This window comes from Strigops habroptila, chromosome 4 (assembly GCF_004027225.2).
Source record: "Strigops habroptila isolate Jane chromosome 4, bStrHab1.2.pri, whole genome shotgun sequence".
NCBI classification, from domain to species: domain Eukaryota; kingdom Metazoa; phylum Chordata; class Aves; order Psittaciformes; family Psittacidae; genus Strigops; species Strigops habroptila.
In genome coordinates this window covers 85,578,182-85,599,687 of record NC_046358.1, presented here as the reverse complement: position 1 = coordinate 85,599,687, position 21,506 = coordinate 85,578,182, and the positions used below count along the sequence as shown (strand labels likewise).

Genomic DNA, 21,506 nt, shown 5'->3' with positions numbered 1-21,506 from the left:
GGGCAGTTTTTGCACTGCCAGCAGCACCGGGGCTGGGGAGCAGCTGATGGATCCCTGGATTTACTTAATGAATCGATTATGTTCTTTCTGTTGTTTTCTCATCTGCATCAGCAGCTCCTGCCAGCCGAAGGAGGGAGAGCAATTTGCCTCTTTGTGGGGAGAGGAAATACACAAAATAGAGCAGTTCCTTGAGACAAAGACATTGTCATGAGATAATCAGTGGAAGCGTTGGGGAACAGCGCACAGAGGAATGAGTAATCCATAAGGAACGGCCTCCCAAGAGAGCAGTTTTCCTTGTAGGACTGCAGCAGCCCCTCTGCCTGCTGTCAGCACAGAGCCTGCCCTTGCCTGGTCCTGCAACTGCTGCTTGGGGTGATGGAGGGCAGAGCCCCTCAAAACCTGCCTTGGGGCTGGGTTACACGCCGGGAGCCCCTCCTGGGCTCCCCATCTGCATGGGGCAGTGCCTGGTGGATGCTTAAAGTGCTGTGTAACCATGACCATGTGCCAGAAACCTCTGCTGGGTTTTCCCTGCAATGAGGGTTTATCCACTGGGACAGGAGAGGTCACAAAGCCCAGGGAGGACTCAAACCCCATCGCCGGCTCCCCCATATCCTCCCATGCTTCCAGCATGCTGGAAGAGCTGCCCGCTCCCAGCCCTGCTGGGCAGCTCCTACCTGCAGAGACGAAGAAGATGCCGGCGCTGAGGATGACGTTGTGTTTGCTCTTGTAGAACTCGCTGGCCGCCACGCAGAGGCCCCCGAAGAACAGCAGACCCACGCTGAGGATGGGGAAGATGCTGGAGGCTCGCACTGCTCCTGCGGGACATGGAATGGGAAGGGAAAGCATCATTGCAATGCCCCCCTTGGTTACCACCACAAGGGATGTGCAGACCCAGCACCAGTCCCTGCTATGAATCCTCCGCTTCTCCCTGAGCTGCTCTGGAGCCCAGCACCAGCTCTGAGAACATGGTGATTCAGGCCTCCCATCACAAAATCAGCTTAGACCCTGAATTTCTTTCTTTTATCCTCCTAGGAAATCTAAGGAGTTACTTCTGATCTTGTCACACACTCAGCACTAGCAATTTACCTTCCCGTTACCAAACACACCACCCATGGGTTTTGGCATTGACTTGAGTCTGCGATGGCAAGAAGCAGTACCACCAGCCACAAGGGTCAGGAGCCTGTTTCTTGCCTCCCCAAACTCTCTCAGCTGCTTTGAAAGTCAAGATTTTACAAACTAACACACCGAGAAATTCAACAAAAAGTCATTTTCTGGTATGGGGAGAAACATCATCAAAATGGTCAAAAAGCCCAAGACCCAGAGCCCACCACATGCAATGCCATGGCTCCAGCGCTGGGCTTAAATCCCATGGGATTAACTCTGGCAGCTCCTAGCTCTGCACGCTCAGGAGTCACTGACTGAGCCCCACACAGAGAAGGGGCTTTTCTATGTGGCTTCTCAGCAGTTCAGCTTCCAAAATGACAGTAAAGAGTAATTAATGCAGCAAAACTCTACCTGCTGCACCGAAAATACACTGTGCCTTGGTTTGGGCTCTCATGTCTCTCTTAGGGCCTTTATTAAAAGCACAGAAATATAGAGGAGCCCCATTAAAATGCCATTCTGGGGCTTTAAAATAGACTTTTTATTTTAAATGTGGGAGGGGGTGGGAGAACTTAAACGTTAATCTACTAAAATCACAAACCGACTCTATTTCATTCTCCCCTCAGACAGGTGAGCAGAGCTGATGGATCCCTGTGGCACTGGGGAATGGGAGTTCAGAGCAACATCTGGATGGGCAGCGCCTGCTGCTGGTCCTGAGGGTCAGGGATGAGCACAGGGTGATGGGATCGGGGGTCCCTGCACTCCGGGATCCCTCTCAGCCCCAGCGGCTCATAGCACCCAGAGATGCCCATGCTCCAAGGCTGCCCTGTGCCCCTACTGCTGTATGTTCTTGCTTGGAAATTTAGGGGTTTAAATGAGCCTTTTGCCATGCTCACACATGTGTGTATTTGCCAATGTGCCAGACAGCACACATCCATGTCACTTTGCATGTCAGGCTGTGTGTTATCTGTGCCCAGCCTCTGTTAACCTGCACCTTGGTGCAGCAAAGTGCTCAGGGATGGTGCCTCTTCTCTACAGGATCAGCCTCGCCCCAGCACCAGGTCCCTCGTGTAAAACCCTGTGGGTCCTGCTGGCTTCCAAGACAGGAGGAGCACGCTCTTCCCAGTGGATCATCCAGCTGTGCTCTCACTCCATCTCCCTGCTTGGCTGCTGCTGGCAGAGCACACAGCAGATGCTCCTTGCACTCTCCCAGTGACCATCAGTAAATCCAGCCTCAGGGAGCAGGGAACCAACAGGAACACACACCCTGTGGTGCAGAACCAAGGACCTGCCTTGCTCCCCGGCAGCCCTCATGCCCCAACAAGCTTGGGCTGCGCTGCTGCTGCTGGGACCAGCCATGGGGACAGCCAGCATCAGACAAATGTGCCATTAATGCTGCCACTGCGGCGTGACGTGGCCATGCTTGGGTAATCCAGAGGGTCACCGCTGCTGCGTGGGGACCCCGGGGGGGCTGTGGCCCACCAGCATCCTGCAGCAGTGTGGGGACCTGCTGGGTGAAGCTCTGGGTGGTGGGGATGGGGGTGCCTGTGAGCGTGGGTGTCCCTATGGAATGTATGCAGCTGTGTAGCGCAGCCCCATCGCGCCCCGGGGAGGCAGACTCACGGAGCAGATACTCGGCCGTGTCTTGCTCGTAATCAGCATCCTCGGGGAAGTGGTCGATTTTCTTGCACACGCCTCGGAAGGTCCCTGGAGAGACACAAGCAGGAAACCCTCAAACCCCTCTGCGCTGGCAGGAGCTGCTGGATGCGCTGCCAGCGACCACAGGCACTGCTCTTGGTCCCCAGGGGCAGTTTGGTGCCCGGCTGCTCATGCACCCCCAGTGGGGCTGCACATTTACATCCCGCACTAAGCCCCATCACAACATCCCTGCTGAGCTGGGAGGAGATGCCCAAACTGCCCTGGTCCCCCCACAGCCCCCGGAAGAGCCTCTCCATGCTGCAGTTCCTGCTCCATCTATGTGCTGAAGGGGAGGTGAAGCAGGGCAGGTACTCACCAGCAACCAGCACCCAGGCAAGCCCCCATCAGACAGCAAATCAATGAGTTGTAAATAAACCTCCTGTCCTTCAGGTCTGACCAACACCTTATTCAGCTGCACTGGGGACAGGGCTGCAGCCCAGGGCTTCTTTGGGATGGCAGGATCATACAACCACATAAATCCTACTGCGTGACAACAGCACTGGGGTCAGGGTGGCTGATCCAGCAGAGCCCCTGCCCCAGCAGTGCAGCACTGAGTGACCAGCCTGGTCCTCCCAGTCCGGCTCCTTGGCAGCACAAAGGAGAAGCTTGGATTTACTGCTGACCCACAAGGGCAGGGCACAGCCGAGGAGCCTCAGCATGTTTGCTAAGTAACATCTGGGCCGCAGCTTAACTTCCGAGATGAGATTATTTTGGAGGCACAGATGAGTCATTTAAATGACTTACAAAGAGTTCTCATCCTGCTCGCCCTTCCTGCCACTTCCCAGCCCTGCTTCCCGCCCGGAACACCACTACTGGGCAGAGCCAGAGCCAGGAGAAGGTCACCCTGATGAGCGGTCTGTACCCCACATCCAGCCACACGTCCCCCACAGCAGCCCCATGCACGGCCATGGAGGAGCCACCTCCACTCTCCTGCTCGTGGGTTCCCACAGCACAGCTCCAGTTTGGGGGCGAGAACATCCCCACTGTGGTGGGCACCAGCAGCACTGACTGTAAGGCCTGGGGAAGGAGGCAGATGCTCTGGCATCTGCTGGCCTCCCACTGAGCATTCGGGGGAGAAAAAGGCTCTTTTTCTATGACTTTTTTTGTTTCCCCCCCCCCCCCCCCCCGCCTCTGAAGCAAACCAAACACATTTCGCCTTTAAGCACCCGCCTGTTTGCTTTGGCTTTCAGCTCACTGCACTTTCGGGCTCAGCTCTCTCCTGTGCCAAAGCCATGCAATTGTGCCACAAGAGGAAAAACCCAAAGAAAAGCCAAGGATGAGGCAGGCTCCGGCAAGCGATGTCCTGTGGACTCAGCTCCATGCTGCAAAACATGGATTTTGGGTGTGAATGGCCGTGTCCAGGGCTGGGAGAATCTTGTGCTTCAGATGGGTTCATGGGACTGGCTGCGAATGGGCTCTTGCCTCTTCTGCTCATCCACTCACCAGCCCCAGCAGCCTGCTCTGTGCTGGACAGGCAGGGGGAAATTAAAGGCATCAAAAACTAATGAAAGAAGTCCTGGCTCTGCCCAGTTGCACTCACGGATCTGTTGCAATGGATGCAGCCATCACCTCCTGCAGACGCTGTGAGCCTGCTCCTCACCGCAGCCTGCCAAGGCGCCATGTACTGCACTCAGTGACTGCTGGGGATGGCTCAGGGCTTGGCTCATGCCATGGTGAGGGGTGGGAACACGGCTCCTTGGGGCCCAGGGTGTTTGCCTCTGTCCGCAGGATTCATGGATCTGCCTTCTCCAGAGCAAGCAGCAAACACTAATGCAAGAGCATGCTCGATGCTGCCTCTGTGGTGCTGACAAATGCTGTCCTCAGCGTTACAAATGGGGAAACTGAGGCACAGAGTGCTGCTTCTCAGCAGTGCAAATGGGCAGAGTGAGGTGGAGGAATTCCTGCAGCATCTAAACAGAGGAAGGGCAGCTCCTCACGGCACCTGAGCACATGGTCAGGTCATGCTGGGTCTGTCCCTTCTCCTATGGGACCAGAAAGGACGTGATGCCAGGGGACAGGGCTCCAGGCAGGCGGGAGAAGCCAACCAGCTCAGTGTCCTGCATGGCAGCACACTGTCGCTCTGAGCCCTGGCTATGGGCTCGGGGGAGCTGAGCATCGTGACAGGCATCAATTACAGCCTGGAGATGAATCTCTGGAGGTGGCAAGCTGTCATCCAAGAGGGAGACACGGCATCCGAGGGAGAGCTGCCTGCTCCCGTTGCTTTGGGAACTGCGGGCGAAGGGGAGGCTGAAAACCAGCACCACGAATGGGGCTGGGGAGGCAGCGGGCACAGTGAGGACGACAGCTGCATGGCACAGCCCATCCTCCTCATCATCCTCCTCTTCATCCTCCTCCTCTCCCTTTCAGGTTTCCACCCACCTTCTCCACCCTCCCCCTGGTACCTGCCAGCAGGGCTCTGCCCCACACACCCTACAGCCATATCCCACATCTGTCCCTTTGCTCTCCAGCCATCGGGCACAGAGTGGGGCTGTGCTGACCCACAGCGCCCCAGAATGCCCCAGCACTCCAAAGCACAACCTGCTGTGGTGGGTCAGATCTGTCCTCTCCCACTCGGAATGGCTGCAGAGCTGCTGTCAGCATGCAGGATGTGGCAAGAGCTTCCCAGAGGCACCATGTCCCTCTGCAGCAGGCTCCTTGGGTTGTGGGGCCATTGTTCCTTATCTGGTCAGTGAGAGGAAACTCTCCCCTAGTGCCATGTAGGAACAGAGTCTGGAGCCTGTGTGAGCCCATCAGCACAGTGTGCAAGTAAGGATACTGATGTCCTTGGGATGGAGCTCTGAAGCTCTCAAAGGCCCCCTGTGCTGCTGAGCCCACACTGAAACCCAGCGCTGGGCTGGGGGAGCTGACCCACACCCCCACTGCCCTGAGCAGCAGCAGAGCCAGGACCCCCAGGCCCTCAATTCTGTCATACACACCATCTAAGATAAGTCTGATGTGAGGGGCAAGGATAAGCCTTGGAGCAGGAGACCCCCGTGATGGAGGGGATGCCCTGTTTGGATGCAAGCACTCCCTGCTCCATCAGTGTGGGCACACTGCTCATCCCTCCCTCCTACAGCCAGGACCGCACAGAACCACATTGCATCTGCTCTGTCTCATCAGCATCTGCAACCTCTCCCCTTCCTTCACCCCTGCTGGTCCCAGCCAAACACCTCCTTTGCGACAGAAATGAGGTGGGGGAAAAAAATACATGTCATAGAATCACATCATGGCTTGGGTTGAAGGGACCTTAAAGCTCATCCAGTTACAGATGGAGCTTCCACTAGAGCAGGTTGCTCCAAGCCCCGTCCAGCCTGGCCTTATGAAATAGATGAAATCAAGGCAGCAGCATTGCTGATGCCCTGCTTGGCCCCCCAAGGCAAAGGGACCCCCAGCCCATCCAGGGCAGCCCCACACGCGGAGGGGACAGGCTTTGGGGGCAGCCCCGCTGCCCGCCCAGCTCCGCAGCATCTATTTCACGCTCTGACATTTGTTTTGGCTCCTTTACTCCCTCTGTTCATTAACTGATGCTCGTTGCCGTGGCAACCGCTGAGTCACCTGACACACAACTTCCCAGCCTCCAAACAAATACCACAAGAAGGCTTAAACCACAGAAAGCATCCCCTGACCCCCAAAATGCTCCTGCGGATGGGGCCCTGCCACTTGCACTCCACGGCACAACCTCAGCCTATGGACCCTGATGATGGCAGATGCAACTCCGGACTGCCTGCCCCAGCCTCACGGCTGGGCCCTGGCAGAGCAGCTGTATAACAAACATCACAGGCGTAAAGGAAGCAGGTTTTGTCCCAGTCCTCATCTCTGGAGTCTCCTTCCTCTGCCCATGCTTTCTTAGCAAAGACTCGAGGCAGAGGTGATGCCGGATCTCCTGTTCCCCTGCCAGAACCAAGGCTGTGGCTGTGAGCTCCAGCATGAGATGCTCCTGCCTCAGCCTCTGATGATGCCTCGCCTGGGTGGCTCCATGCCCCTTTACCAGCACCCAGCCACAAGCCCTTGGCCTGGGCACGGCACCCAGAACAGCTCGTGCCATACGGGCTCCATCCCCTTTGCCAGTGCTCGGGCTCCTCTCCCTTCGCAGGAGGAAGGGGAGAGCTTTGGCACATCCCAGCCTGCTCGATGCCCATGGCTGCGTGCATCAGTCACGGCACCGTGGATTCAATTCGTCTCCTGGCTGGGGGAGCACAAGCAAAGGCAGAGGCTGCGGCTCTTCACCCCCCGTCAGCCATCCCTGGTGGCTGTGGGTAATTTTCTCTATCAGTGCAAATCCTGATTAGCCAACTTGGCTTATCATTGCACTTCCCTGCCTGAGCAGCTCTGCTCACAGCCGCTCCAGAGCTGGGAAGTGGGGCTGTGCCAGGAGCCCTGTTCCATCAGCGCTGCCTCTCCCTCCCCAGCACGGGACAGCTTCTTCCTTCACTGTTTCCATCCTGAGGAACCAGACCTGCCCATCCCCTCCTCCAGAACATATGGGGCACATCCAGCACACAAGGCAATCAGTGAGCTCAGCCGCCCATGCGAGCACACGCTGGGGGGTTCCCAGATGCACAGACAGGGATGGTCCCCAGCCAACAGGCACCAGTGAGGAGCCACAGAAACAATGAGTTGAATCAGCTAGACAAGGGCCAACCACAAAACCTGCAAGATAATCCTGTGCCACGTTACACAGCCCTTCCATTCCGCTTTCCTCCTCTCTTTTGAGAGGAGCATCCACGGCTGCACAACCCACTGCTGCCTCGGTGCTCTCCAATGCTGCTGCCAGCCCCGGGAGCAGGAGCACTGATGCCAGCCGGGACAAGTGTGTCCTTCAAACAGTCGCTGTGCAGCACAGCACTGTGCTCCCTGCACAGCCTGGATTAAAACCTCCCCCTGTCACTGAGAGCTGAGCAGCTCCCGACCATCCCACGGCTGCGGGCGCAGCTCCAGCACCTTCCCCACGGATCACCAGGCTGCTCCATGCAGAGGAGCGGCTGGAGGAGCCCAGCCAGGAGCAGAGCCCCAGCCCTCCTGCTTTGAGGGGTGCTGGGGGCACCCTGCTGTGGTCACATCAGCATGAGCAACCCCAGCTCTGCTCTCAGAGGTGCTATCTCTGTCCTTGTGCTTCGCAGTGGCCACAAGCCAGAGCAGCATCCGTCCGTGCCCTGCACCAGCCTCAGTGAGCTCCAGCTCGAGCTCTCGATTGAATGGAGCCACTTTAACCCAGGCTCTGCAGGGAAGCCCTCTCCACTTGGCAGATCTTCCAGGGCATTTCCTGCCTGTAAGCACTGGCAATGGGAGCATCGGCTGTGCAGTGCCTGCAGGGTGTCCCTGCCTGATGGCTCCAGGCTCACTGCAGCTTTTAGGTAACATCAGATTGAATTTGGATGAGATGAACTCATATCACAAAAGCAGCAAATGCAAGATGTGTTAAGGCATGCCTTGCCTTGCTTTCCCTTCCCCTCCCGCAAGGCTGTTTTCATCCCCTGCTCCGCAGGATTCTTCGATCCCTCTCATCCCACTGGATCAGAGCATCCCCACGCTGTGCATTAAATAATGTGACTAACGCTGGCTCCTGCTCCCGGACAAGGGCTGCCTTCCGCAGGGATTTGTTGCTGCCGCTTTGGCTCATTCATATGTCCATGTACAAACTCTCTGCACTGCATTTAGTGCAGGATGCAAAGGCAATTAACTGATCTGATCTCAGGTCTTTTTCTTCTCAAAGCCCTTTTCCCCAGGGAGGGCACTGAGGGAAGCACGAGCCTCATGATGGTGAAAATATGGCTAAGGACATTAATCCTAACCCGAGAGCCAGAAGACTAAAGAGCTCTAGTTATGGCTTTAAAATCTCATTACTCCTCATCCAGTGGAACAGTTTTCCAGGGACTGTTCTGGTTGCTCAGTGTGCAAACAGGCTCGGGCTGGGGAAGATGAGCTAAACCATTCCAAAGTGAGAACCAAATTCCTCTCCTCAAGTCCTGGGGGAAGGTTACGTTTCAGCCCTCAGCAATCCACACTGCCCAATAAATTCAAGTGATTTATCTCCTAAGTTGTGGTTTACAGTAATGGCCTTCCTAAAGAGACCCTGTCACACCAAACCCATTTGGAAGCAGCAGTGGGGTCATTATGGTGTAAGTTCTCTGAAAATTAATAGTCTTTGGAGACTCAGAGGTCCAGGCTTAGCTGGCAAGTGCTGGGGACGAGCCTGCGGCACATCCTCAAGAGACGCTCAGGCTCTGCACTCCCTTGAGTAACAAGAGCAAGATACCTAAATATCTCCAAGGAATTAAAACTTCAGGGCTCATCTTTTTTTACCTCCCACCCACCTCCCAGATGCTTGGAGAGATGGAAAGAAATTCATCTTTATTCCTTCCCTTCCCCAGCTTCATGCTCTGCAAGGGATCCTGAGGCTCTTTGCATAAGTTCTCTGGTGTGAGATTGTGAAGCTCTGGGGTTTCAGGTCCATGTTAGACGTGTCCATTACCCGGAGACCTGAGGCCACTCCACAGGGCTTGACTCAGCACAGAGCAACCCAGCTGGAAGAGCTGCTTGAGCCAAGGATGCTGGTCGGTGTGGGAGACTTGGGAAGGGCTCTGCTCTCCTCCCAAAGCCAGGAAAACCTTTGGGAGCCAGGCAACCAACCTGTCCTCTCCATCAAATCAGTTTCGTAGCTCTTCAGACCACAAGCTGTCATCACATGCATCTGTTTGCTTTGAACTCCACTGGAGAGCAGCTAAATTGAGGCAAAACCTGTGCAATCATTACAAGAGCCCCCTGCTCTGTGTTAGTCTCCACAGCCAGCAGCTCTCTCCTGTTGGGATGGATGCTGGGATCCTGCCAGCAGGATGAATACCCCTCTCAGGACCAAGTTCACTCCCAGCACATGCCCATCTCTCCAGCAGCCCCACACCAGCTTCCCACTGGGGTCCCGGCGTAATGTGGCTCCATCTCTACTTCACACCCTCTCCCCCTCCCTGTGGTGGTGGCTTGTGTCTGAGCAGTCTCCTACACAGATCTGCCTTTTCTGAAGGACTTTTTTCCCCTGTTGTAGGGAAAAAAAAGAAACTAGTGGAAAAAACCCAAGTAAATGGAAGGAGCACAACAGCAAGGAGGTGGCAGAGGTGGGCTCTGCGGTGCCGGTGCGAGGCCAGCGTGAACACAGGGCTGAACACACACAGCAGTGCAAGAACTGACCCCCCCCATGCACCCCAACAGCTCAGCAGTGGGGGGAGAAGCACCCAGCTCCACACTGGGCATCCCCACACATCATGGGCACAGCCCAGGCGCTCGCACCAGGGTGGACCGGGAGCTCCTGTCAGCTTTAGGCAGCGAGATGCTGGTGCTCAGCGTGTGTCACAGACTTGACTCCTCAGCACTGCTGAAAGGGGAAAAAAAAAGGGAAAAAAAAAAGAAAAAAAAAAAATCTACATTTTTGACAGTGACTCATCATCTCCCATTCTGGAATCTGTGGGGTTGGTGCAACCTACACAAGGCACTTCAGAAAAGCAAAACAATTCTGAATAATAGAGAAGGAAGAAAAAAAAGTTTGGAAATGATGGGTAATTTCCAGCGCTCTGCTCAAACGGTTTAGCTTTGGTTTTCTCATTATAAAAGTAATCAGGTAATGCACTGGAGCTGCCTTCTGGGGTCTCCCCCTGGGTTTTCTTCCTCCCTCCCTCCATCCTTCCGCATTGGTGGAGCTCATGGCAGGGAAATGCTCCCAGGAAGATGCTGGGCTTTCCCAGGAAGGAGGGCACAGGGGCTGCAGCAAATGCAGTGCCCAGGGTGGCCAACACGCTGCCAATGCCAGGAGCCTGGGATCGGGCTGGGGAGGAGCACAGTTATCAGTGTGCCAAAGAAAACCATTCCATGTTTTATCTTTAACAGTGAACAAACATTGATTTTGATTTCAGAAGGTAATTGACATTCCTATGACAGTGAAACGAGCGTCGGAGCAGCCAGAATCAGCGTACATAAGCCATGTGGTAGAAATTAATGAGCTTCCCTGATTGAGTTTATCTCTTTAAATTAATACAATTCTAGCAATTAAAAAAAATAATGATCTTTATCATTAACTTGTTTTTCTGCCTGGATAAGCTGATGGGAAGAGATGGGGCAGGAGCATCCCTGTGCCCGAGGTACAGCCACAGATGGGCAGGACCCCCCCTTTCCTTCCTTTAGTGAACATTTGAGATGCACTTAGGTTGGGTGATGAGCTCCTGGGAAGCGGTTGCCTTCCAGCCTCCTCTTTGGCTGCCAGTAACAGGGGCAGCCAGCTCAGCCCTGGGAGATTCCTGGATCACAAAGCTTTCTGCTAACAGGACACAGGGAAATCGTGTCTCTCCCACAGCATGGAGCTCTGTGCCTGTTTGGGAAGGAGAGCTGATGGTCCCCGAGCCATGGCTGCCTGCTCGGCACCCACCCTAAAGCAGCCAGGGACCTGTTTGAGAGTAAAGACTCTTTTATTGCTTTTTATGCTTCCAGCAAGGCGCCCTTCATGATCATTTCTGCCTGCTTTATAACAGCTCCTCATGTAACTTGTCAAAATTCAGGCCCTTTTCTGTTTCTCTTTGTGGACACAACTTCCATACATCAAATGACGGCTTTTCCCTCCCATGCTCTGTAACAATAATGAGTTTTTTGGTCTTCTTCACTGCTGGTGTCTCCCCAGCCTGGCTCCATCACATTTGCAGCCATCGTTCCTCATCAGCCCACTCTGATCACTAAATAACAGCATGGACGTGGGACACAGGACTCAAGTTGTGTCCCTTGCCAGAGCACGAAGCAGCTCCTCCAAAAAGCATCATTCATGGTGTCTGCAACTCCCATTTCTGCGCCACATCTCCGGGTGCTGCTTCTGCAGCCTGTGGGATAACTGAAGTTTCCTGTTGACAGGATCCATCTTCAGCCTCCGCAGCCTCTCCAGCACAAGGGCTGTGTCAATGAGCCTCACACACAGCTGTGCTGATCCCAAATCCACCTCTGGAAATGGAAGTCACTGCTCCAGCAGTGACAGCCTCACAGCGGCGGTCAGCATTAAACCAGCAGAAAAAGAGGATGGAGGAAGCAGGGAAGACCCGAGCCCTCCTCCAGCACATGAAGATGGTGAGGACAAACCTCACCAAGAAAGCCCAAGGCAGCCCTTCAGTGCCTGCACATCCAAGCTGGGATAATGCACAGAAGGACCTGGACTCACTCGTTTGTTGGCGTGAGTTTAACTCACATTGAGATATGGGCAGAACACTGAAAATTGATGACAAGAACCATGCAGAAGAGACCAGATGGGAAAAACCAGGATCAAGATTGTACAAACCTATGATCCTCTCGTTAAACAAGTTGACGCTAATTCAGACAATGACAATCCATAGGTCCAGGATGCTCTGGTGCTGTTCCAGAGCCATGCCAGGGCCAGATCATCCCCAGGGCTGTGTAACCACTTATTTATCATAAGTAGGAGCAAAAGCTGCACTATGCCAGGAAGCCGGAGGTTTCACTTCGCCATTATTAAAACGTCCTCTGAATTGCTAAAACCCTATAAATGACAATTTCATCGCTCTGAAGCGCCCAGCGCAGGGGAGTGCTATTTTAGACTCCGTGTTGACAGCTGAAGGGGAATGGATCACAGAATTAAGAACTAGTTGCTGCTCAAGTCCAAGCAATCATGACTTGATTACACTTCTTATGGGCAAACAGAGGCAAGTGCCAGGCACCAGCATATATTCTGGATGCTTTGAGAAGTCAACTCGCAGAGCAGAAAACAATTATAAGCCAAATCAGTTCGGAGAATGGCTTTAAGCATAAAGGCATGACTGCGAATAGAGAAGGATTTAAGAGCGTTTCACCCCAAAACTCACAGCCGCGACAGGAGTTTGCATCTGTTGAAAGACTGCCTGGCTAATATGTAAACAACAGCTATAAAAATAAAAACATGCCCAACAAAAGGAAGAAAGGAGATATTCATAACTCTGAATATAAATCAGCAGCTAGGAATTGTAGAGCACTGAGAGAGGACGCAAACAAACAGTAGAAAACCCATCAAAACATCTTTGCGCACTGCACGAGGATGAACAGCCACAGAAAGAGCAACGCAGCCGCCCGTTACCCAGTGCAAATGGCACAAGCGTTAGTCACGGGACTGAGCAATGTTAAATAACTGTTATTACAACTGTGGCATTTCATATGCAGCACATTCACATCCCAGGGCTTAAAGAGATGTGCCAAAGGAGCAACTAACAGCGATGCCTAAAGCCTCACCAGGACATTGTTGAGGAGGATGGTGACGGCCTGTGGCAGGGCAGCAGTGGTGGGGCTGTTGCTGTCCCCAGCTCCAGCATGCTCTGACCCCACTGCTCCCAGTGTTAGGGCTGGTATCTGATGGCACAAGTGGGACTTAGAACAAGGGGACAGGCCATAGACACAGAGTGATGAGGTTGTGGTCACCTAATTTGCTTTGGTGCAACCAACACCTCTGGAATGCTGGTGAGCGCAGAGCCAGGGCTTGGGCAGCCCAGCAGCAAGCAGGGGATGATAAGCTTGTTGGCCAAAAGAGCTAACCTGGTGCTTTGATGCACAGCAGCCTGGAATAACAGCTTTTAAGTTGTATTCCCTATTTCAAGGTGAAGCAGCTGCTCCAATGTGTGACCAACACCACAGTCCTTTTTCCCAGGAGGATGTTGCAAGGAGGGTTCCAAGAGGCTCCAGAGGTGCCACAGGAGCCTGGCTGCCCAGCAAGCCCCTCCACACAGCCCGAGCCCAGCACTCCGCACCGCACCGAGGGCTGCGGAAAGCAAATCCTTTCCCAAAGGAGCCCCACGGCATGGAATATCGAGGCTAAAAATACGTGAACGGCCCCGGGAAGCGCTGTCAGAGCTCCTGCGAGACGAGCGAGTTGCCAAAAGGCAATTCTGCATCTCCAAGCTCGCCGCACGAGGCATTAAAAAGGTCACTCCTGAAAGGAGGCTCTTTACAAATAAACACATTTGCCGAGGCCGCGGTGAGTCACGCCGGAGCAGAGCACAGCATCTCCCAGCCCAATGCTTCTGACAGGCCATGAGCGGGGCGAGCGCTTCATGTTTACAGCTCATCAATAGTTTTTAGAGCTGCAGAGTCAATCTTTAAAGCACATTTAGCCTGGGAGGAGGCTCCTTGAAAAAGAGTGGTATTAATTTTGTTCTTCCTCTTTTATAGCACTGATTTGAGGTATTTGAACTTCAGATACGTGACTGCCACTCAAGCACCTGCCTTTTTTATATATGTGTATTTCTGTCACATCTCCCTAACGATATAAATATTTGAAGTTTTCAGTTGATGCGCTAAAAGGGACTCGATCCATCAAAGCCAATTTATTTCAGGGAATTCAGTGGGCATCGTGCTGCGTGTTTGCTGGTGCAGGAGGAAGATGCTGGCAACCTGCAGCCACTGGCTCCCCATCTCCAGCACCGGGCTCATCCCGCTCAGTGCATCCCAGGGGTCGAGGTCCGGCACAGCCCCGGGTGCTATCCCAAGGACCGGAGCACATCCAGCATGGACGGATTTAGCTCGCTGCTGCCGGGAGGCAGAGCCGCCTCCTCACCATCTGCAGGAGGGGAAGAGAGCCCCGGGAAGCTGCTTCCAACGCCCCAGATGGGGAAAAGCGATATTCAAGAGTAGCACCGTAGTTTCACTCTTGGCTTTTTTGGGAGAACAAGAAGGGACTGTGCAATAGACTGAACATTAGGAGAGGACTGTGCTGGTGAGAGAGTGAGCAATGCAAACCTTGCCTGATAAATAAAAGATGCCTACCTACGCCCTGGTAAGCTTTCCAGAAGTTATCATAGAACCCCAGCCTGGTTTGGGTTGGAAGGGACCTTAAACCTCATCCAGTTCCAACCCCCTGCCACAGGCAGGGACACCTTCCACTAGAGCAGGTTGCTCCAAGCCCCTGTGTCCAACCTGGCCTTGAACACTGCCAGGGATGCGGCAGCCACAGCTTCTCTGGGCACCCTGTGCCAGCGCCTCAGCACCCTCACAGGGAAGAGCTTCTGCCTCAGAGCTCATCTCAGTCTCCCCTCTGGCAGGTTAAAGCCATTCCCCTTGGCCTGTCCCTACAGGCCCTTGCCCAAAGCCCCTCTCCAGGTTTCTTGTAGCCCCTTTAGGCACTGGAGCTGCTCTAAAGTCTCCCCTTAAGGAGCCTTTTCTTCTCCAGGCTGACCCAGCCCAGCTCTCTCAGCCTGGCTCCAGAGCAGAGCTGCTCCAGCCCCCAGAACAATTTCCACCTTGCAGCTCTTGCTCTTCCCTGCTGCCTTTGGGAGGGCTTTGCTATTGGAAACACCGTGCAGGCAGCACACTCCCTGCCTGAGGCAGCGGCAAGGGCAGATACAAGATGACGGTGCAACCCATCCATCACCCATCACCTTGGGATTTCACAGCACCAAGAGACCAAACGCACTGCAACCAGCTTCCTGGGGCTCTTAAAACACTCTCCTGCCCAGAGCAGTGTGTAGGACTCCTCTGTTTAAGGCTCTCCCTTCCCCTACCTGTGCCACAGCCCTGGTACTCTGGCTCAGCCCCAGCTACCCTCAGGCAGAGAACACGACCACACTCCCAGCTACAAACCTGCTCTACTTTCATACAGGTCAGACCTGTGCAAACTGCCCCTGTGCTGCTCATGCCATTACCTTGGCCATAACCCAGCCTCACCTTCCCCCAGCTCCCAAATCTGACTGAAACCGCAGAACACTTTGATAGATGAACTCCAGAAGCGTAAAAGACCGTGAGATAGATGGGCAGAAGATGCCAATGTTTTCCATCATCTTCCTGTTTCACATTAAACCACACAGAAAAGCCCATCCTGCTGCTGCTGAAGCCAGGTGATGCTTTGCCATCAGCTTTGAGGACAGCACAGCACAGAGAGCTGGGGGTTTGTGCCTGCCAGAGTCACAAGAGTTCCCCAAGCACACAGGAAACCACAGCAGCTGCCTCTGCACTGCCCCAGCTCTCCCAGCACCTACCTGAGGCTTCCACCACAGGTTTGCTCCCACATTTTGAGCTCAAGGTCCTGCTCAGGGTCCATCATTTCAGCCTCAACACTGCTCAGCCCTCACTGTACATCCCCATGGGCCTTTTAATGGCTCTGCCCCAGCTGCAGCCCAGCAGCTCCACCTTGGTTAATGCTCATGGCACACACCTGACCCGCTCCTGAGGATGCACCAACATCTCCTTTTGGCTAAAGGAGATGATGAAAAGTGCCCTGAGGGCATGGCTGTGGGGATGGGGCGGCCTGGGACCAGTCTGTGTATGCTGAGTTATGGTGTTTGCTGGGTTATAGTATTTGCTACCTTATCGCTTCCCACCCTGCTCCCACCTCTGCAGCTCCTTTGGGACACTCTGCTCCCTGCCTGCTCATTACCCACCATCAGTGCTCAGTGTGCAGCCCCGGCCTCATCCATCTCTCCTACTGCCGAGAGAGAGCCATCCCCACTCCGCAGGCTCCCGCTCAGCTCCAGCAGCACTGGAGCATCTCAGCGGCTCCGGGGGCTCCAGCACCGAGCTGGGGCCGGTGACGTTGTCCCCAGTGTGCAGATGGGTGGTGGGGGCTGCAGAGCTGCAGATCACAAGCGTCTGCTCATTTTGGGTGCTCAGCTGGAGCCGCGCGGAGCCGGGAATTCACAGCCCTGGAAATAGGCTCTGCGCGGGAGGTGATGGTGCAGCGGCCCAAAGCGCTGCCAGCGCCGTGCTGCCGCCGGGGCCCGGCACCATGAAACCTGGGCACCAAGGAACAGAGCTCCCGAGTGCCAATGGGGTGTTCTGCTGCTGCTTCCTCAGAGACTTTTACTCATCCTTGGTGGGGAGATAGGTCCAGATTGACAACGCACATCACTTCTAAATGAGGGACTGAACTTGTGTATCCTGTAAAGCCTTTGCTTAAGACATGAGGCTGTTTCCGAGATGCTCCAGTGCTGCAGGAGCACAGCTCAGGGTGGAGGAGATGCCACGTCTGTCACTTCAGCCGCCAGCGAGCTGGGACAGGCAGGAAAGCCATACGGAACACGCCTGTGGGGAATGGCATGTGGCTGTAGGGATGCACAGAACCTCAGCCAGGGATGCTTCTGTCCCAAGGGAACAAGCTGGCGACTCTGCCTGGGAGTGGGGACCAGCAGCTCCCATGCTTCCCACAGCATCACTGGAAATAGGGTTGGGGCAATACGCACAGTAGATACTATTTAAATCTGTTATTATGATTTGAAGTTATTTAAGATGCACACACTGCTTCCCCTGGCCTCACTTTCTTCCCCGTGCTCTTGCTGAAGCACACTTTGACTGCTTGGTGACAAGCAGACGACCCAGTTCCCTCTTCTCCCCCAGGCTCAGAGGTCTCATACCCCAAGCTGCAGCTCTCCTGCTTCCTGCAAAAGTCCTAGTCACTCTTATCCTTCTCCAGCATTCCACATTGGAGGAAAGGCCAAAGACTAACATATAGAAAACACTGTCGCCCTCAGCTAAAGCATGCAGAGGAACAAGAGACTCTCCTGGCGTGGAGGGAAGGAGCCTCAGGGCTGCAAGAGGCTTCCAGATGGCAGGAAAAGTCAGTGCGAGGTCTCAGGCTGTCTCCCAAAGTGACAGTGACCTTTCCCAGCCATTAAAGCAGCCCCGGGCTCAGCGTCAGCCCCAGGGGAAGGCTGTCGGGGTGACTGTCGCAGCCCCTTGCAATTGCTCACGCAATGACATGGTGTGATGCAACTGCTGATGCTGGTGCATCAAAGCAGTCTGACAGCTGGAAAAATAACTCGAAGTTAGTCTTTAATATCCAGCCAAGCACCAGCCAGCCCGTCCTGAAGAGGTTCTGCTCTCTCTGCCCAGCCTTTCCAGGAGGATGGAGGTGCCACCCCTGGGACCTGGATAGTTCTGCAGGACATGGGTGGCTCGATGCAGGTGCCAGCAGCATAAGCCAACACTGATTTTAATAAGCTAAAATCAGGAATACATTAAAAGCATAGCTGTTTGTTGGTAACCTCTTTGGGGGCTGCTTTCCCCTCCCCTTGTGACTCCAGGCATGAACTGAGAGTAAAGGTATAATGAGAGGACAATTACCAAACCACCAGTGACATTGGAAATGTGAGCATTCGAGAAGCACAAACACAAATGTCACCCTCAAACGATGACTTTTGTCACTGCTTTTCACTGCCCAAGTCCCACAGGGGGTATTATTGCCAATGCCAACACCTCCATGGGCTCCCAGTGCCCAGAAAGGCTGGGGGGGGGGGGTGTCACACATCTCCCCTGCTCCCTGTGCCCACCAGGGGCTCCTGTCCCAGCTCCTGTCCCAGCCTGATCCTTCTCCTTCCATACAAACCACAAAGCAAGAGCACAAAGTGCCCAGCGATGGCTCCCACCGCTCCTACTCCTGCGCCTGCCCTGGCATTTCCTTATGGATCTGTTTGTAAGACAAAACACGGCTCCAAAGAGCCTGACGTGGGAATGGCGGAGCCATCCTCTGCAGCCCGACAGCACCGAGTTTGTCCACGGATTGTGGTGTCGGGAGATAAGGAACAGGCAGTATCTGAGGCAATCCTCATACAGCATCACCCATCCAGCAGCCACAAGCATTCCTCCTGCCTCTCCCCTCAATGACTGTGAAAAACCCTGGTATTTTCAAGCCTGTCAAATGCACTCGCCCAGCGTGCAAATGATTTCTGCAAGGTGAGATGAGCAAAGCCATGGGCCTTTCGGAAGGGAGCTGAAGCCACCCTCTCCACACCGAGCACTAACCCAGAATGCAAACACCCGCCTCAAGGAACCTGCTTCCAAGTGGCATTTGGAAGCGAGTTTTAGATGCTGTAGCAGAGCTGCAGGGGAGCAGGGCAGCAGGAGCCCTCCCTGGTTCCTCCAGCATTGCAGGCACATGGAGAAAACCCATTCTAAATGCACAGCCCTCTTCACTCCCCGTCTCCCTGCTGGTGCTTCAGGGTGACTTGGGTTGGGCGCCTTTCCCCTCGATGTCTTTGCCTAACTCACCCCCAGCACCTACAGCGCTGATGTCCATTAATGACCATGGATAGGTTGCATCTGCATCCCGGCAGTGCACGGCTGTGACTCAGCCAGAGGCTGCCAAAGGGAGCCAGGGATTAACCCCCTGCCACATGCAGCCCCTGGGCAGCGGCTGAGAGACCCCCCTGTACTTAAGGGTTAGCACATTTATAACCTTTTCAGAGCATTATGGAAAAGAAGGTTAATGTCTATTTATGAAGTGCACATTGTGTCCATTAAAAAACCTCTTGGTGAAATCCATGTGCAAAGTAGCCACCGAGAGCAAGTTTAATGCTGTGGCTGCCTCACCCCGTCTCATTCCAGTCGGCATGGGCAGCTGAGAGCATCACAGGGCTCCACACCCGGGCTGTTACCCTGGACCACTGTGCCAAGGAGCGTGGCAAGGTCCAGGTAGGGTGTGTTGGTGGGCAGGGAAGGGGCTTTACCCTATGACCAGCGATAACAGTGCTGGGTACCTGCCTGGAGCTGTATCAGAACCCACCCGGCCTCACACGACAAAAGGCAAAACTCATGCAGAGGGAAGAGAAGTGATTTACCAAAGGCCACGTAACTCAGCAGCGGAGCCAAGCATCAATCCCCACTCCCTGCCTGCTCCCAGCAAACGTCATCTGCTGGCACCTCCCCGGGGACTGGAGGATCCGGGATCGATCCATGGGCATCCTCCCCCAGAGCACGGCTGCGGTCCCAGCGCCAGCCCCAGCACTGGGGTTCGTTAGCCAACACTAATTATCCACAGCTGTAATGGAGGTAGTGACCTTGCATGGGAAAAAAACCCACTTGAGCCTCATTCAGATGCAGACTTCCACCTCTATTAACCACTAACAGCTCTTGAGATGACAGGCTCTGCACCACGCCTATGCAGCAATAAAATGCCTGTTTCTGAGCTGTTCGCGGCACACATTTTACTCATCACGTGCTGCTCGCAGGCAGTGTGGGAACCAGCTCTCCACCCCACCCCAGAAGATGGGAATTCTGTCCACATTAACGCTGCAGCATCCCAGGAGGGTCAGTTCTGCACCCCCTGTTTGAAGTGATGGTTTCTCAAAGCAGAGCTTTGAGAACGCAGCTCCTCCCCAGACACCTTCTGAGCAGCAGCACAATCCAAAGGCACGGTGCCAGCTGGCAGCGGCCCGCGACCCCTCTCTGTCCAGAAGGGTTATTATGGCTCTTAACGTTTGGCCACATGCCACAAGAACATGGGTCTGGAGCAGAGCGAGGGTCCAGCTAGCCTCATTGCCAGCTCTGTTACAGGGCAAGAATTAATGCTTATTCAATACATCCTCCACCAAGGCGAGGGTCAGTGATTTCCTCACTCAGAGATTGTGTCTGGGGCATCAAAGGGGACACCTCATAGAGCCTCATGCTCACGGCATTTGTTTGATCCTGTTTTGTCCCTAGGGACACAAGTGTCCTGGTGCCAGGCACTGCCCCTCCTCAGCACTGTGCTGCTGGAAAGGCTCATTGGGGATGGAAAGGAAGAGCCTATTAAACCTGCAGTGTGATAATTTCATCAGACATTCTCAGATGGGTAAATGGTTCTTCTTCACCTTCACCTATTGCTACCATCTTATAGCAGCCTTCCAGTGCCTAAAGGGGGCCTAAAGAACCTGGAGAGGGGCTTTGGACAAGGGCCTGTAGGGGCAGGACAAGGGGAATGGCTTTAACCTGTCAGAGTGGAGACTGAGATGAGCTCTTAGGCAGAAGCTCTTCCCTGTGAGGGTGCTGAGGCGCTGGCACAGGGTGCCCAGAGAAGCGGTGTCTGCCCCATCCCTGGCAGTGTTCAAGGCCAGGCTGGACAGGGTTGGAGCAGCCTGCTCTAGTGGAAGGTGTCCCTGCCCGTGGCAGGGGGTTGGGACTGGATGAGCTTTAATGTCCCTTCCAAACCCAAACCTATTCTATCCCAGATGCCTCCACTGTCTACTTCCCATCACACGAGTTAACTCGACGCCTCTTAGCTCTCATATCATAAAGAGCAAACAACTCCTCCCCATTCATCTCCCCAAACCTCCCACACTGTTACAGACCCATCCTGCCTCCCACTCCACCACCTCCATCCCATGCCAGCAGTCCCCATCCGTGCCACCCCTCTCGGCATGGCCGTCATCCCCTTGAGGCGGTGCCGGAGCTGGCGAGCATTCCTGGGATAGAGCTGCCAGCCAGGGACAGCAGCGTGGTTGTGTACGGAGAGCCTGGCACAGCACAGCAGAGACCCCGCCACAGTGCTGGCACCACGGCAGCACCGCGGAGCTGGACCACAAGCGCTGTGCAGAAGTGTTGGACTGCACATCAGGCTGTTGATGAGAATCTATTACAGACGCCAACCAGACAGAGGAACAGGATGAGCAGCTCCTTAAATACCCACCTATAATGAGTGGCGAGAAAAAAGTGCTCGATCATGGATGATTGCAATCTCAGGGACATTTGCTTGGCGCGTTTAAAAATTAAAGATAATAACTTTCTAACAGAAACAATATTGCTGTCACCTTGGGGAAATGCTCTGCTTGGCCTCACTCAGAAGGACTGAGAGGAGCTGGAAGCGGGGGAAGAGCTGGTGGCAGTCCAGGGGCAGCTGCTTCCAGCCCAGTTTAACACCTTCACTGCGAACCAGCTCAGCAGAGCCAAAAGCAGCCATGGACAAAACCAGCTGGGGGGGAAATGGAAAGGGAGAAGCAGAAGTGGTACCCAGGAACAAG

The 21,506-nt window shown here is 54.4% G+C and overlaps 1 protein-coding gene across 1 annotated transcript in view; it reads right to left on the bottom strand.

Moving 5' to 3' along the window:
• Positions 1-21,506, bottom strand: part of CACNG3 (calcium voltage-gated channel auxiliary subunit gamma 3) — a 28,334-nt gene that overhangs the window by 1,905 nt on the left and 4,923 nt on the right. Inside the window, exons 2-3 of the mRNA XM_030483239.1 lie at positions 2,725-2,808; positions 675-815 (exon numbers count right to left, since the gene is read on the bottom strand). Of these exons, the coding sequence (XP_030339099.1) occupies positions 675-815; positions 2,725-2,808 (225 nt within the window). The remainder of the gene's footprint in view (positions 1-674; positions 816-2,724; positions 2,809-21,506) is intronic.